This window comes from Quercus robur, chromosome 1 (assembly GCF_932294415.1).
Source record: "Quercus robur chromosome 1, dhQueRobu3.1, whole genome shotgun sequence".
Taxonomy (NCBI): Eukaryota; Viridiplantae; Streptophyta; class Magnoliopsida; order Fagales; family Fagaceae; genus Quercus; species Quercus robur.
In genome coordinates this window covers 54109010-54125733 of record NC_065534.1, presented here as the reverse complement: position 1 = coordinate 54125733, position 16724 = coordinate 54109010, and the positions used below count along the sequence as shown (strand labels likewise).

Below are 16724 nucleotides of genomic sequence, written 5' to 3'. Positions count from 1 at the left end.
GAGAATCACATTAAAAAACTTTCATATAATCTATGGAAGCTACAAATTAACCCTAAAGCTCCTACGCTACAATCCCCACTTCCCCTGTCTGTTATGTATTGCCAAAGGCAATCATCAAGAGTCAGACGGTGGCGAAGGTGGAAAAGCACTACTGTACTCTGAAAAATCTGCTCTCAACGCAGCAACCTCAACAATAAGCCCATCTAAAAGCTGTCCATGAGCTGCTTGAGTCGTCATAAAGGTCTCCATCATAGCACGAAGAGATAGAGGAGGAACGATGGGGTCTGCAGCTGTGCTGTGAGCATGTACCCCATCGTCACCAATGTCAGCAACGATACCTGTAGGATCAACAGGACTCTGCTTAGCATGATCGTCTCCAGTGGTGGACTGTACTCGTGGCCTTTTTGATGACCCAACACTCGGTCCAACATTCCTCTTTTGTGCAGTTCGCTGTTTGAGAAAGGTGGCTCCTATAGGGGCTGTGATGTGGATCAACTCTAGGGAAGGAAAGTTCTCTACCCCTACATAGCATAGAACCCTATAGATGAAAACTGGGAAGAATAGACCATGCTTCTTACTCTTACTCCTATGCGCCCCAACAAGTGTTTGATAGAAAAGGGAAGGAAAATAAATGGAGGCATTAGTGACGAGGGCATACAAAAAGAAACACCTCTCTCTAGGAATAGTATGGACATGGGAGATGGGGAAGATGTTGTGACAAGCTGTCCTAAATAAGATATAATTAAGCTTGGTTAAGTCACTCGAGTTAATTCTTGGCTCAAATCCCAATGTCATTGATCTTCCGCAAAGAAGAGTCATAACATCAAATATAGGAGGACGGTCCGAGTATGGATAAGTAGGTGTTCTAACACGAGGTACATCAAGAGCAATGGATATATCTTTCTTAGTTATGACAAAGTATCGACCTCGAATCCAAGTAGCCAAATCATCATCAGAACGAATTTCGAGATTGGAATAGAACTCTCTAATCAGTGCAACTGGAGGAGGTTGTAAATCTTTACATAGAGACAACCAGTTCCTACACTGTAGATTCCTAGGGCAGCAAGTGGTAATTCATCTAGATTGATTTCTCGTTCCGGCCAAATTTTCCTATATTGAATTACATTTTCAAACCTTTGCGCCTTTGTAACCGTTTCAAACGTTGTTTGATCAAACACAATTGCAGGCTTAGATGAGGAGGCAAACACTCTTTTGGCAGGCTTAGATGAGGAGGCAGACACTCTTTTGGCTTTGGTTTTAATGGTTTTAGACTTCTTAGGAGCCATAACTAGGATCTACAGGTGGGAATGAAAGCACAACAGAAAACCAATATTTAGAACTGCGTTAGAGACACATAAACACAATGTACATATACATGACAAAAAGACTGCATGATATTGATGCACAATAAGCGTCAATGAATGAATGCATTGAAATGAAAATTTTTCTCTATGTACATGAACATTGACCCATACAGTCAAGTTATTTGAGAACCATGCAAACCCACGGTGTACATTGTGCAACGGGTGTAAAACCAGTGACTACCATCCATCAAACTTACCATGTGGTCAATTTCAGGCAATTATACCCAATTCAACAAAACCCCAAATTCCACGAAGAACAAGATTGGTGAATGAACCAACATGCATACCAAGATGTGAAAATTTTGAATATAAATGATAGAAAACATCTCGCCAACATGCATACACAGCAACCCATGAACCAGTTCAGATCAAATGAAGCAATACATCAAAATCCCGAAATTCCCAATATGAAGACATGAACTCTAATTTTTCATTTCTCACAAATCATGCGTTCTTTGCAATTAAAGGGTAGAAAATGTGGGTACAACATCCATACAAAAAAACCCATTACCTATTTCACGTCAAAACACCAACACCCATGACTGGACTCATGACTTCCTCGATTGGTCGCGCAGCAATCGAATAATAATCGATTCTTACAGTCACACATTGCTGGACTTATGCATTTCGATGGGTCGCAGCCAGTTCGACTGATCAGTTATTCTTCAGAAATACTCGATTTTGTTAAAGTCGAGTTACCTGTTGAACTCGCTTATTAGAAGATCGAGTATTTTGTTGTAGCACTAATTCAGAAACGACGACATAGTACTCGATTTTTCCACTACCGAGTTATTAATGTTACTCGATTTCACAAAAATTGAGTTTTGTAGAGAAACCTTCCACTACATATTACAACTCGGCCTGCATGTTTTTTCCTGTTGCAGCTTAGTCAGTTTTATACACCAGGTATGTGCATGGCATACACCAGTTTTATACACCATGAAGCAACAAGTGCATGGCATGCAACATACTTGTTGCTTTTGAGATTGCCCCTGCTATATAAATATGAATACAACAAAGTTGGAGAAGTTGGAAATCATACTAAAACAGGTTAGTGAAACCCCATTGCAATAACTTCGTTTTTTACATGAAACTGAATTGTTTGCTTGACCGGCTTAGTAAAACCCCCATCCAGTACATAACATTAATGCCACTAACAAAGTGCATGACTACATAAGTACAAACTTTAGTATCAACTTCTAAGCAAAAAATGACCAATATCATTTGTCTTCTCATCATCGGCCTGTTCAACTAGTGACATTCGGTTGCTTCCAATTAAAGAGGTAGGGATCATCTTGGCTGCGCAACGTATGTCCGTTAGCACCCATCCACCTTGGCTGCCATACCTACTGTAAATAGTTAAAAAATGTTATGTACACTGGACTTATATAAGTTATTAACACGCAACATAGGCAGAACAGGAAAAATTTACATGACTTATGACGAATAGTGTAACAAAACAACTGAACAACCTCATTTGCCTATACATGCATGAACACCAGTGTTTGTTTCATGACTAGTCCAAATACTTACTATGGCAATAAAGAACAAAGACACTACTACTGAGTTCTTAATAGTGCCAATTTATATGACAAAAGTTGTAGGAGATATATGACCTTTACCAATGATGCAACTCCACCGCTAGTTGACTCCGCATTTCGAGTAGGACATGTTCTACGATTGTGCCCCTCTTGGCGACACAACCCACATCTTGACTTGGGTCCATTCTCGATCCATAGGGAGGTCGGCAACTCCCTATCATTCTCGTCCATCTCATTGCGGATTCGTGTGGACTTTGGCTGACCTTTGTTCCAGATCAGTTGCAGATTGGGCATCACTACTCTAGTTTCTTACGGATCCGGCCATGCTAATCTGTCTTTCAACGGTTGGAATACCGGTTCATAGCTATGGTACCTATGACTCACGCTATAGCAAGGATCAATAAACTGCTGCGCATCGTGCTTATACTTAGCACAAATTGCTATTACGTGTGAACACGGCATCTTGTATGCTTCCCATTTTCCACATATGCATGTCATACCCCGAAGATCAACCCTGTGCATGTGTTGTCCGCCCCCATTACTTAGAGGATTACCCGGTGTGTCAACCTGATATAACCGCGCTTGTGTGCACATCCGTGTCACCAAATGGTCCTTTGCCTTCGCTTGGTTTTTTTCGAACTTGTCCATGGCATACTTGCACCATTCTTGACCCGCTTCCAATTGCTCTAGAGCGAGATTACGACGAGCATCAAAGTAGGAGTTCACTTTGAAGAAGGTGTACCTCACCATTGCCGTGATTGGCAAGCTGCGTGCACCTTTCAGTACTCTATTAAAACACTCTGATAGGTTGGTTGTCATTGCTTCGTATCGATGCCCTCCGTCGTGTGCAAGTGTCCACTTTTCTTTGTTTTCATTTTCCAAGTACCTGTGTGCAGCCGGTTTGACATTGCGAATTAAATCCAGTGTGGCCTGAAACTTTCTAACTTGATTCGCGCTTGCGGCCCTCCATGCCATGTTCTTCAACCCCGGAATTTTCCATTTTGTGTTCACATTGCTAACTACATGGCGGAGGCAATACCGGTGATGGGCCTGGGGAGGCTGCAACCAAGTCATCCTTGTGTCATCAAAGCAAGCTTTTATACCCGAATGTCGGTCAGAGATGATGCAAAGATTTTTCTGGTCCGTAACATATCATTTCAGGCATGCCAAGAACCATCCCCATGTCTCCTTCCTCTCACTCTCAACAACGGCAAACGCGAGTGGATAAACCTCGTTGTTAGCATCCGTTGCCATTGCTATCAACAACTTCCCCTTGTACTTGCCATAGAGGTGCGTTACATCGATGCTTATCACCGGCCTACAATACTTGAACCCTTCTATACACGGACCAAAAGCCCAAAAGGCACAGTTAAATGTGCAAGTTCCTGGCACACTACGGTGGTCGCACGTCAATTGTGTCACTGTGGTTGGATCTGCATCTTTTAACGCTGCCAGGAACCGAGGCAATTCTGTGTATGACTCATCGAAATCACCATAGATGGCTGCAACGGCTTTCTGTTTTGCATCCCAAACCTTATAGTGAGACGCCCAATGGCCGTGCTGTGCATGAAGAACACTACGCAGGGTTGCTACTGTTCTTGAAATATCTTCCCATACGTATGACTCAAGTGCGATGGCAATGAACTTCGAATCCATCATCCTTCCATCATGATCCACTTGGAGTGATGAGCAAGTGTGGGGACCCTTACATGTTGTGATCATCCACAGCTTGTACCTTTTGCTGTAGATAGCTCGAATTGACCACAGACATGCATCGTGTACACACGTTACAACCAATCTCTCGGGGTCTAACTTCATGTACTTAAATTTTTTATTGAGCCCAACGGAGAACATGGTTAGCGCGTGCTGAACTGCAACTTTATTCTTGAATAGCATCCCCTTGCTCGGTTCGTCCCCCAGTCGCCAACTCAGCAGACCTGTTTCCAGGGAAGGTGATGGGTCATCAATGTCATCCCATGTGTTTGACGTGAACCATTCGGGGTTAGGGTTCGGATTATTTTCTGCTTGTAGTTCATCTAACAATTCTGGATTCTCTACCGGTCCATCGTTATTAATGAACTCCTCATACACATCTCGAGTGTCATCCATTTCGGTTGCCTTGTCCAAGTAGGTTTGGATATCTTCATTTCGGTGAGTATATCCTTCATCCTCATGGGTATGGATAGACCCTAACACTTCGGCGTCTTCAGTATTGTCCATAGCAACCCCATTCCATGGTTGACAGTTGTAGGGCAAAGATGTCTCAAGTGTAACTGACTGGTACACAACGGTTACAAGAACTGATTCTTGCTCTCCAACTCTACTGCCATATTGCGAACCCCCGTCGACATTGAACTCATGGGTATGGACAGTTACATACAAGTCAGAACCTATGAATTGCCCTGCCCGCTTTATCACTCCCCACATTATATTTGCATCATTGTCGCATTGTAACGGAATTGAATTGTAGAACACTTGGGTACCTACTAGTTGCTGCGGAGCCCGAAATACAATGGAGATGTCGTGGGTATCCTTGTCTAACCCCATAGTTGACATTATTTTCCGTTTAAGTTTTCTCGTGTGTATCCCACGTTTCACTTCAATAAGCGTCTACTTTTGGTTCGGACCTCGGTATGATAGCCCGTGCAAATCATTAATATATGCCTCCCCGTCGTAGTAAACATAGAAGTAATGTGGACTCATAACGGACCTAAACCACAAATAGTAATAATTGTATCATGCTGCGTAATATTGTGAAAGCATAGGCTAACTATACATGCCCTATGTTTGGGTGTTCATGGAGGTAAACAAACCTAAGCAAATTGTGTTAAACATGCTAAAAAATACTATTGAATAATTATATCGTCTACTCCATCAGACTTCATTTCGATAACGAAAATTTTTGCACAATGTGGTCGAGTTTCATGCTGGATATTGTTCAACAAATGAGAACTCAAAAGCATTGCAAATAAGCGAGATAATTCATACCATGCAATATGGACCACATTATTATGGTCATATACCTCCCATTGAAGACCCACAACATTCAACTAATTTATGTTCTCAAAAATTGTACCACATTATTATGTTCAAATACCCCCTATTGAAGACCCACAACATTCATATTATTTGTGTTCTCAAAAATTGTACCACATTATTATATTCAAATACCCCCTATTGAAGACCCACAACATTCATATTATTTGTGTTCTCAAAAATTGTCCACAACAGTATTATGTTCAGATGTCCCCATTTAAGACCCACAACATTGAAAAAATTCCTGTTGCTCTAAGGGAGATAATTCATAAGCATTGAAATAATTCCTAACATGCAAAAGCATTGCAAATAAGGGAGATAATTCCTAGCATGCAACATGTACCACATTATTATGTTCAGATACTTAGCATTGAAGACCCACAACATTGAAATAATTTCTGTTCTCAAAAATTGTACCACATAATTTTGTTCAGATACCCCAATTCAACACCCACAACAATGAAAAAATTTGTGTTGTTGTAAAGTGTTATCAAGTATTATTTACCTATCAACTGAGATGTTGACAGAACAGAGATGAAGTGCACTTGAGAGAATGAGCGTGCTATGTACAGATGGTTAATTGAAGTTGAAGCTGGTACTAGCTGTGACACAATGGTTGCAATCTCAGACCGGTCCACGTCTAGAATTCAGAACGACAGTGTCAAATATAATTGGTAAGTGGTCCCAGAAAGTTGGGCGGGTGGGGGGTGTGATATGGTTGGACAGTACTCGGCTCCAAAGAAATCGAGTTATATATAACTCGATTATAGAGAAGCCGAGTACTATTAAAACCTTGTACGTCATACAACTAACTCGTCCCTGCACAAATCGAGTTACATATAACTCAATTATTCAGACACCGAGTACTATTAAAACCTACAACTACGAGCAAGACGCACAGTGATTCTGAAATGGAGTTTAATAAAACTCGTCCCTGAGGAGACCGAGTATTATTTACTTCACCAAACTGGCAGTTAGGACAGTTGTTTATACTCGTTATTGGGAAAGGCGAGTTATATGTTGTACTCGATATTTGTACAATCGAGTACTACAGATATTCCACTTTATATAAAATGACAGCTTCCTCTCTTTCTGGTTGGGGGTATTGGCAGAGGAAAACATTCAGTCAGGGAGAAGAGAAGCCTCCTTCGCTTCTAGAGGTAACATGCCAACCTTTTTTTGTACTTGTCATTAAATAATTTACTACTGTATAAACCAAATGCTGATTATGCAACTGTTTGTCAGATCTTTGAACAAGAAACGTCAACGTTGCTGCAGTCCACTGGCACCTGTTGGTAGAGCAACATGGTACATGTTTATCTAATACCTCAGTTTCGAAACTTCGTAAGTTCTAACCCCAGCACAATAAATATGGTTTTAACATACAGTGTTGTTGTACGAACTCTTTTAGGGTGGCAGATACTATGTTGTTTTCGTTGGTCGTGCTCCTGGCATATACGACAATTGGGCAGAAGCAAGTAGACAAGTTCATAGATTCGCGAACGCTGAACACAAGTCATACAAGGATCGACAGGAAGCAGAATCTGCATACATGGAGTTCATGCAACGTAATGGTAGGAATGTGTAGTATGGTGCTTCCCAATCGTGGACATCTCCTACCATGTCGCCATCAAGTTCTGAAATGGCATCTCAAAGCGAAGGAACCAGCTATTGCGATGGAGACGTTAGGAACAGATTGTTGAGGTATCAGTTAAACGTTGCCATTGAGGAGCGTGACCACGCAAGGAGGATTGCAACCTTGATTACTAACATGCTAAGTGAAGTGGTAGCCCATGTTATGGGGGATGACGAAGTTCATGATTCGACACAACAAGGAAGCACAAAATGAAGGTGAAAGTATGGCTCTTGCTTGTGGCATTTATGAATCTAGTAATACTAAATATATGTGTTTTTATGACCCCTATGGCTCAAGTTTGCAATACAGATGGGCTAGAGTGTTGTTGAATATCTTTTTTGTTTCCCTTTTGAACGTTAATTTGGAATCTGTCTTAGCCTGTTGACCTGTAATTGCTTGTGTTGTTGTTAACATTGGGTATGTTGTTTTGGTAACTGTACTTGGCTTTGGATAGCCAATAAGTATTTTCTCTATATATTTTTTGCGTAGGAAAAACAAAAAAAAACTTGTATATAATTAAGTTACGAATATAACGAGCAATAAGTTAGTTGTCATAATGCTAATGTAATATACCCCATGTCGGTTATGGTTTTGCAGCATGACATTGAGCCATATTGGAACATAAAATCCAGATATGCACACCACCTACCAATGAAACATGTATGGGCATTTGCCAAACTGTTTCATTACGTAATATGCAGTTATTCGACCTTAACATATAGAAATGTACATTTCCAAATAAATTTAAACATACTTGGGAAGAAAAAGACCATTTCATTCCTTACTTCGACAGAATTGATCATTTGACTCAGCTACGTACTCGATGTTGACCATTTTTTCTAAGGACCTTTTGCAGATGAGACATGAGGATAAGGATAGACAGAGTCAAAATAATATTGTAACTGATAAACTGTAACTGTTTCATGATAATGGGGAGTTAAATTTTATTTTCTCTGTTTTATATGAGGAGAGTTTAAAGTTGTACGTAGGTAAGAAAGAGTGGATGAATTTTTTGAAGGTTTTTTTATTTATTGTTTTTATTTCTTATGGATTTATTTTATTTTCTTTTCTTTTCTTTTTTTTGTAATTGTTCAAAACATAATTGTTGTGATAATTGGATTGAGATAAGAATTGTGCTTCGATTGACTCTTTTTTTAAAAAAAAAAATAAAGGTAATTGATTTTTTTTTTTTTTCAATAACGGCAGATGTGTGTGTTCTTTTTTGGTACCACATTATTATAAAAAAAAAAATTTATCAGTTACCTTGAATAATGTATTCACAAACAAACATGTTTGTTTTAATGAAATTTTTTTTATAAGTGAATAAAGTAATTTGAATACCATCAGGAGAGTAATCCTATTTTGTAAGCAATGTTTTAGTGCAAGTTAGACATGTATATTTACCTCACTATCTTTCCTTCAATAGTCACAACTTAAATATAGACGTTAAGGACATTCACTTAATTAATAAAATGGGGACTCCAAACAAGAGAAACCACTTAAATATTTTAATACATAATCTTAAAAAAACCTCGGGTTGAGTACAAAATGATAAAAACTCAACTAAATACTAAATTTTATAATATTTTATTTTTTGATGTTGCCCCTGACGTTTAGGGAAAGAGCTAAACAACTAATGAAAATTATGAAATACCCTTAATGTAATAAACTTATCTTTATCTCTAATTCATTAGAAATGGTTTAAACTCTTAAATTGATAAAAATTGAAAGCAAACAATGTAATGAAAAAAGTGAACTTCTATAAAAAAAAACATATGTACCACGTTTATATTTTGAAAAAACAATAAATAAATAAAAACTATCTCGGCCTGTTCTCTGTTGTTTCAAATTCAAAACATAAGTGTACTAAAAAAATTACACTTAACATGTTTGAATTCCACTCCCACATTGTCGAATAACCTGTTATGTTGCCCATGTATGTACATTCAGAATTCAACCATAAATCAAGTAAAAAAAATCAAAATAACAACAAATGCAAATACTTCGGCAATTCTTCCACTAAAACAACTAGTAGTCCAAAATGTTCCACACTCCATACTAACTAAATAAAAATACCATGTCAAAGTTCCATAATAAATAACCAAGTAATAAATTAGATGCCATTTTCAGTTCCATATCAAAAACTAAAACACATAACAGATTAAGATAATAAAAACCCAAAATGATTACATGGCATATCAAATTATCGTTCATGGCAAAATCCAAGTGCCATATCAAAAAGCCTTCAGACATCACTAAGAGACTGGATTAGAAGAGCTGTCTTCCTTGTGCTCATCGTTATTGATCTCCATGCTCTTTTTATCTTCACTGACCTCTTCCAATTGTGGTTGTACAAGGTCTACATCAAATGAATTGTATGAAACATTAAAAACGTATCTATGCATTATAAATCTGAAATTTAAAATCTGTGGGTAATGAAGCAATGGAAGCAATGAATCAATTAAACAAATAAGTCATTTGCATAGTAGTAAGAAAAAAATGACTGGTAAATTTTTTGTAGTGTCTACTGTGTACCAAGTCTGCCAACAAAATCCAAAAACGATTCTAAAAAATATGCATGAATATAATTTGTATTACATTGGTATCAACCATACCATCATGCATAATTTTTCATCAGATTATTCCATTTAAATTCTCAGCCAAGATTGTGCACATTCTATATGTTTTATTTTGATAACTCAAATCCTCCGTCCATATAGCAACTTAAATGCCATTTAAATTTATAACTTTTCTCTACACCACCTCATCATTAATATTTAAAGTAAACATTTTTGTATTTTATGGGAAATCCAGAACCTTTTGGACATATATATATATATATATATATATATATATATATATATATATTTTTTAAATCATAAACTTATAACTTTGGATAGCCAACATATAGATTAAAAATGCATTACCTGTAGAAACGGGAATGCTCAATGGCACGTCAAATTTCTTTCGACATAACTCCGAATGGCGCTTCAAATTATACTGAACATATGCTCCGGCAGCAATAAATTTCTTTCCACACTGCTTACATTTGCATGAAGGCTGTTCTTTGCCTTTTGTCGGAAGCATCTCAAAGTCACGCCAAACAGTTGAAGTCCTCCTCTTGTAGACTTTGAGCTCAATCTTTGCCTTCTTTGGCTCAGGAAGGTCAGCCACTTCATCAAATTGGGCATCTAAGTAATTCTGTTTTCCTTTTTTCGTCATGTCAGTACGAATCATCTGATCACTTTCCATGTAGACCAATTTAAAATAAAATTATTGATAACAAATTTAGTAATTGTAAGAAAAAGTAAGGACTGACAAATTAATTTTAAATCAACAAAAGGAACAAACAATCTACTATTACTACTAAACAGTCAACATTAAAGTGAGTATGGATCTAAAATTATTTTATCTTAAGATGTCAGAAACAGGAAAAACTTCAGAGGAAATCAAGAGTTCTAAAAAGTCTTATAAGTGTAAGCCCAAGCTCACTCGAAAATGAGCACTCTAATTAATAAGTAATTTGTTATTTTAGTAACAGTGTTTCTTTTATGATAATTTATTTACAGATTTACAGGTGACAAAAGTTGCATCTAATTAAACTTCTAGCTTTTATCAAAAAAAAAAAAAAAACAGAAGTAAAATCAACATCATAGCGATTAACAACACAAACGAACGGACCTACAATTATTGTGTTTGAAGATGACAGATACAAAGAAATTTGAAAACAAATCATAGAGCAAGAGCAAGCTAGGACAAGGGGAGCATCCCTCCAATTTTATTTTTAAAAAATGAATCTTTATATATATATATATATACACAGCAACCCATATATATATCTCATTGTCCAAATTCTTTTGAAATTTAATAGTTCATAAGAGAATTTAAATCCTAAATGACTCATTTGAAAATACTAGAAGGTATTAATTAATTGGGTTACAAAATTCTTAGCTAAATTTTCCAAATTCTTAAGCATCAATTTTCAACAAATACTTATTCCCTAACTACAATTTGCAATTTAATAAAACCAAATAAAACTAACTTTATTCAAGTCCAATGTTTATTTTAAGTTAATTGGCATTTTCTTTATTTATCTTTCTTTGTAATGAAGATATTCCTATTTAATAATCTCTTTTCCATTGAAAATGTATTAAGAACAAAATATATATAAATAAATAAAATAACATATGGTCATCAGAGTTTTGGTGTTCTTTTTTTTTTTTCTTTTAATAATATAAATTATATAATAATGATGCGTGACATCCAAACAGACAACTTTTTATTTTTTAAATATTGTTTATGTACAAATATTTGTATGTGCATTTTTTACCTGAAATTAAATTGTGCAAGCAAATCATATGTCAATATATTGGTGTAACATTTATTGGTGAATACATTGGGGGACCATGACTCTCATACCATTTAAAAATCCCCCTCTCCCTCCTATATTGTTCCATTCATTCCATATATAATTAATTGCAGCCCCCTATATTTTTTTTTTTAAATTTACTACATTTATTTAAATGACTCATGCAAGACCCAATTATTTTAAAATCAACATACAAAATAGGCATTTCTCTCTACGAAAAGAAGAGAAGATGCCCCAAATTGCTTAACAATTAGACACAACTGATTTAATTGGCCAAATTTGGACTAAATTTAACCCACGTATAGCTCAGCCTGAAAAATTGTGCAAGCATAGACAAAGGCCACAGGTCCGAGCCCAGAACATTGGGACTAATACAATAAGTATGTAGACATACTAAAATTCATAATAAATTTTACAATTGTATGACATGGCATATTGTTAATTATGGATAATAAAAGTAATGTCAATATTAAACAATATGAGAATCAATAATAACCTACCAATTTAACATGTGTAAAATTTGTTATATTTGTAACATTACTTTTGTAACTATTGAATCATATAACTTTAGCACCCTCTAAAGACAAAAAGGGTGAAATTTTAGGTATACAATTTCTGTGTCTCTAGACTTTTTTTTTTGTTTTACATCATATAATTTAACGTTTATGATCTCTTCTAAATCGATTTACTTATAAAAATTTGTAAGTATACAACCATATTATTGTGCACATTTTGTTAACATCTATTAGAATCTTGACACTAATAAAGACAACATCGTTTTAGATAAGGAAAAAAAATGTAATTTTTAGTAAGATTAATGGTAAAAATGTGTCTGACCACAAGAAAAGAAATAAATTGACATCGTTTTAATTGTCGAGATTTAAAATCCTAAATGACTAAAAATCAAGAGTCCAATTTAAAGGTGATTAAAAGTACATTTTAGCCACACACACACATAAAAAAAAAAAACAAAAAAAAAAATGTATTTGGTCTACTACTCCCAATAAATTGCATTATGAGTTATTTCTAGAATCATAACTTTTGTGCCACAATTTTGATGTGATAGACTGTTATTGGCTTCCTATCACTTTCATATAAACTTATAACTTTTTCTCCAACACTCACAATTTGTGGTAAAAATTGTAACACAAACATTGTGTCCCTAGATTTTCTCTGTGACTTTTTTCAACTCAAATATGTTGCATGACAATAAGATAAGTTAACTGATAATTCTAGTTCAATGTTTTCATGCGTGAATATAGTAGAGTTTGGTGGGCTTTTCCTAAGGGTGCTTAAGCTTTATAGAAAGTATAAAGTTATCTACGAACTCATTACCCATCCAAGGGTACTACTTTTTTGCTGCTTTTATGAAGAGCTTGGGCTTGGGCTTCATAGCCGGTCTTTGAGAAACAAGTAAGGTCAGTTCATAAAATAGCTGCAAATTTTTATAAGCTTAATCCCAATTGGGCCCTACGAATCTGAATAGTTAGACTTGGGTTGGACCTTTTGAGTACAAAGTATTAAGTGGCCCAAGCACTAGTTGAGGCTTTGGTCTTTTGTCTGATTTAACATGCTCTTGTACTAAAGCCTAGATATATACTTGTCCAGGCCCATTTTCCAAGGGGAGTCAAATGTCAATACTAGGAGAGTATTTTGTGTATCGATTGCATACGATATTCGTCTTACTTGGGATTCACTGTATGAGAAAGGTATTGTATGCAACCATTTCGTAAAATATAAATCTAATAAGTAAATTTCCAAATTTTGCTAAGAGAGAAGGAAGATGGTATATAGGTGCAAATATCATGTCAACCTTAGAATTAAAATTAGTACTTGACACATATATTTGATCATGAGTATGAATAAACTCTCACTCATTCTCGCTCCCTAATCACATGAGATTATGGTGAGCATGAGTTTTTTTTTTTTTTGTGAGAAAAGTATGAAAGCTAAAGTTTTGAGTAAGAATTAAGGGGAAATATCATTTGGCATCACATGCTTGTTATGGAGTAGAAGAATGCTGTTTTTTTTTTTTTTTTTTTGGGACTAAAAATGTAAGATATATACGCATATTGAGTCAACATAATTTGTGTTTATACCAGTTTATTGTTCAACTAGATCTGTAAACAGAAGACTGTTCAATCATGATATATATGAATTTGGTCATTTAAAAATCCCCCTCTCCCTCCTATATTGTTCCATTCATTCCATATATAATTAATTGCAGCCCCCTATATTTTTTTTAAAAATGTACTACATTTATTTAAATGACTCATGGATATATTTGAAATGACTCATGCAAGACCCAATTATTTTGAAATCAACATACAAAATAAACGACAAAGTCTGCTATAAGTACTAAAAAATGGACATGATGATGATTAACACAGTAAACGAAATCTACAATTTAATGAAGCAATTTCATTACTAACTAAACAAAACAAACATTATGATGGACACAAACGAACGGATCTACAAATATTTTGTTTGAAGATGACAAATACAAAGAAATTTGAAAAGAAATCAGACAGCAAGACCCAATTATTTTAAAATCAACATCACAAATCTATGGACATTATGATAATGAGTAACATAGCAAACGACATCTACACTTTAATGAATCAATTTCATTACTAACTAAACAAAACAAAAATTATAATGGACATTATGTCCAGGACATACCTTGTTGGACCGGATTCGGTGGTTCAAAGCTGAAGAAAAATAACCGAGTGCAGCCACGGTTGTGAGGAGAAGATAAATCAGAGGGGTCGCCTACGGATTTGAGGGGAATAGCGACTTTGAGAGACATATTCAGACTAGGGTTTTGGTTTTATAGTGAAGAATGAATCTGTAGTGTACTGTGTACATCAAAGAGGGGTGGTTGGAGTTTTGAGGAGATAGACGAAGAGAGATAGAGGGAGTAAATGGTTGACAACGGAAACGAAGAGGTAGTCTTGAGATTCAGAATTTCAGAGAGGCATGAGGGTTCTATTTCTGGGGGGAAGGTACCTAGACACAGTTATCCAATAAACGAGTAACAATACTCGCTATATATATAGCCGAGTACAAATATATACTCGATAACTTTAGAGGCGAGTTGTGCTATACTCGTAATCTCTAAAACCGAGTTATATCAAAACTGACCAATCACACAGCAATCCAACACCAATCGATTTGTACAGAGAAGTTTGGATGGACTGATGGGAGTTCTTGGTTTTAAATTAATACTCGCTTACAAAGAGATCAAGTACTAATTAGTATGGTACGTAGGAATTTAAGCACAAATTACTCGGCTAAAGTATATTCGAGTAATAGTACTCGATAACTTTATAAGCGAGTTGTAATATACTCGTAATCTCTAAAACCGAGTTATATCAAAACTGACCAATCACACACCAATCCAACAGCAATCGATTTGTACAGAGAAGTTTGGATGGACTGATGCAGTTCTTGGTTTTAAATTAGTACTCACTGACAAAGAGATCGAGTAGTAATTAGTGTGTTAGTTGGCAATTTAAGCACAAAGTACTCGATGACTTTATAAGCGAGTTTTTATACTCGTAATCTCTAAAACCGAGTTGTATAAAAACTGACTGATCACACACCAATCGCACACCAATTGATTTGTTCAAAGAAGTTTGGATGGACATCTGTAGGTCTTGGTTTTAAATTACTACTCGCTTACAAAGAAATCGAGTACTAATTAATACTCGACGACTTATATGTCGAGTTACATAAGTATACACTAAGCCATTTTTTTTCTAGGAGATACCAAATTGGTAGGCTTTACCTGCTACCAAGTTCAATCAGTCCGTTGACATATATAGTAACCAAAGAACACGACATTTTTTTAGGGTGGCAATTTTCGGTTGTATAATGTATTATGTATGTGCAACTAGGGGATATAATTATTACTTCCCAACTCAATGAAGCTTGGTTGTAGGCTTTACCTTCACCCTTGACACTGCCAAGTTCAGTCACTTGCATTCTCACAGCCTAGTGCACATACAATGTGTGACTACCGAATGGAGCCAAGACATGAATTTCGTAAGAATTGACCAAACTTTTAATTAAGCTTTAAACCCTTTCAAACCTTTTAATTAAGAGCATCTTTTTTGTAGGAGATAGCACACCATAATACTGTAAGTATTACAATCGTAATTATTATTAAGATTATGATTACAAATATGTAATAATATTGAATATTGGAATTAAATGAACAAAACAATATAAAGATAGTAGTTCACTAGGGGGGGATAAATAGACCGAACTGGAATTTTAGGAAAAATATCTTCTCGATCTCTTTCCTTTTTTTTTACTTCCCCTTTTGTTTGTTGCAATTCCCGAAGACCGCTAAAATCTGTATTTTCAATATTACTTCTATACTTTATATAGTTTATATTTATATGATTTATCTATTTAGTTTTATATATTATGCTCATTCAGCAGATTATCTCGATACGCACATTTTTTGCGTAAGGCTTAAACTTAAAAAATAAATCACGCAAACTAGTCAATGATGACCCTCCATGGATTCGCCTATATAAGCCACAGCTAAAGTTGCAAAAATAAGAGCGTGAATATTGCTTGTAAATAATCCAAGTAACATGACGGGTATAGGAACTACTGAAGGTACTAGAGAAATAAGAACAAGAACTACTAATTCATCAGCTAAAGTTGCATTCATCTTGAACAAATCCCAACTGTCTAAATTTACACTAGAGTCTTTTGCTTATAAAAGAGACCCACATAAAAGGAAAATTTCAACAAATCTAATG

At 35.7% G+C, this 16724-nt stretch overlaps 1 protein-coding gene across 1 annotated transcript; it reads right to left on the bottom strand.

Moving 5' to 3' along the window:
* Positions 1 to 4057: 4057 nt before the first annotated feature.
* LOC126713236 (uncharacterized) lies at positions 4058 to 5452 on the bottom strand. The gene has a single exon (XM_050412945.1). It carries the CDS (start codon positions 5450 to 5452, stop codon positions 4058 to 4060), a length of 1395 nt encoding a protein of 464 aa, XP_050268902.1.
* Positions 5453 to 16724: the final 11272 nt, after the last annotated feature.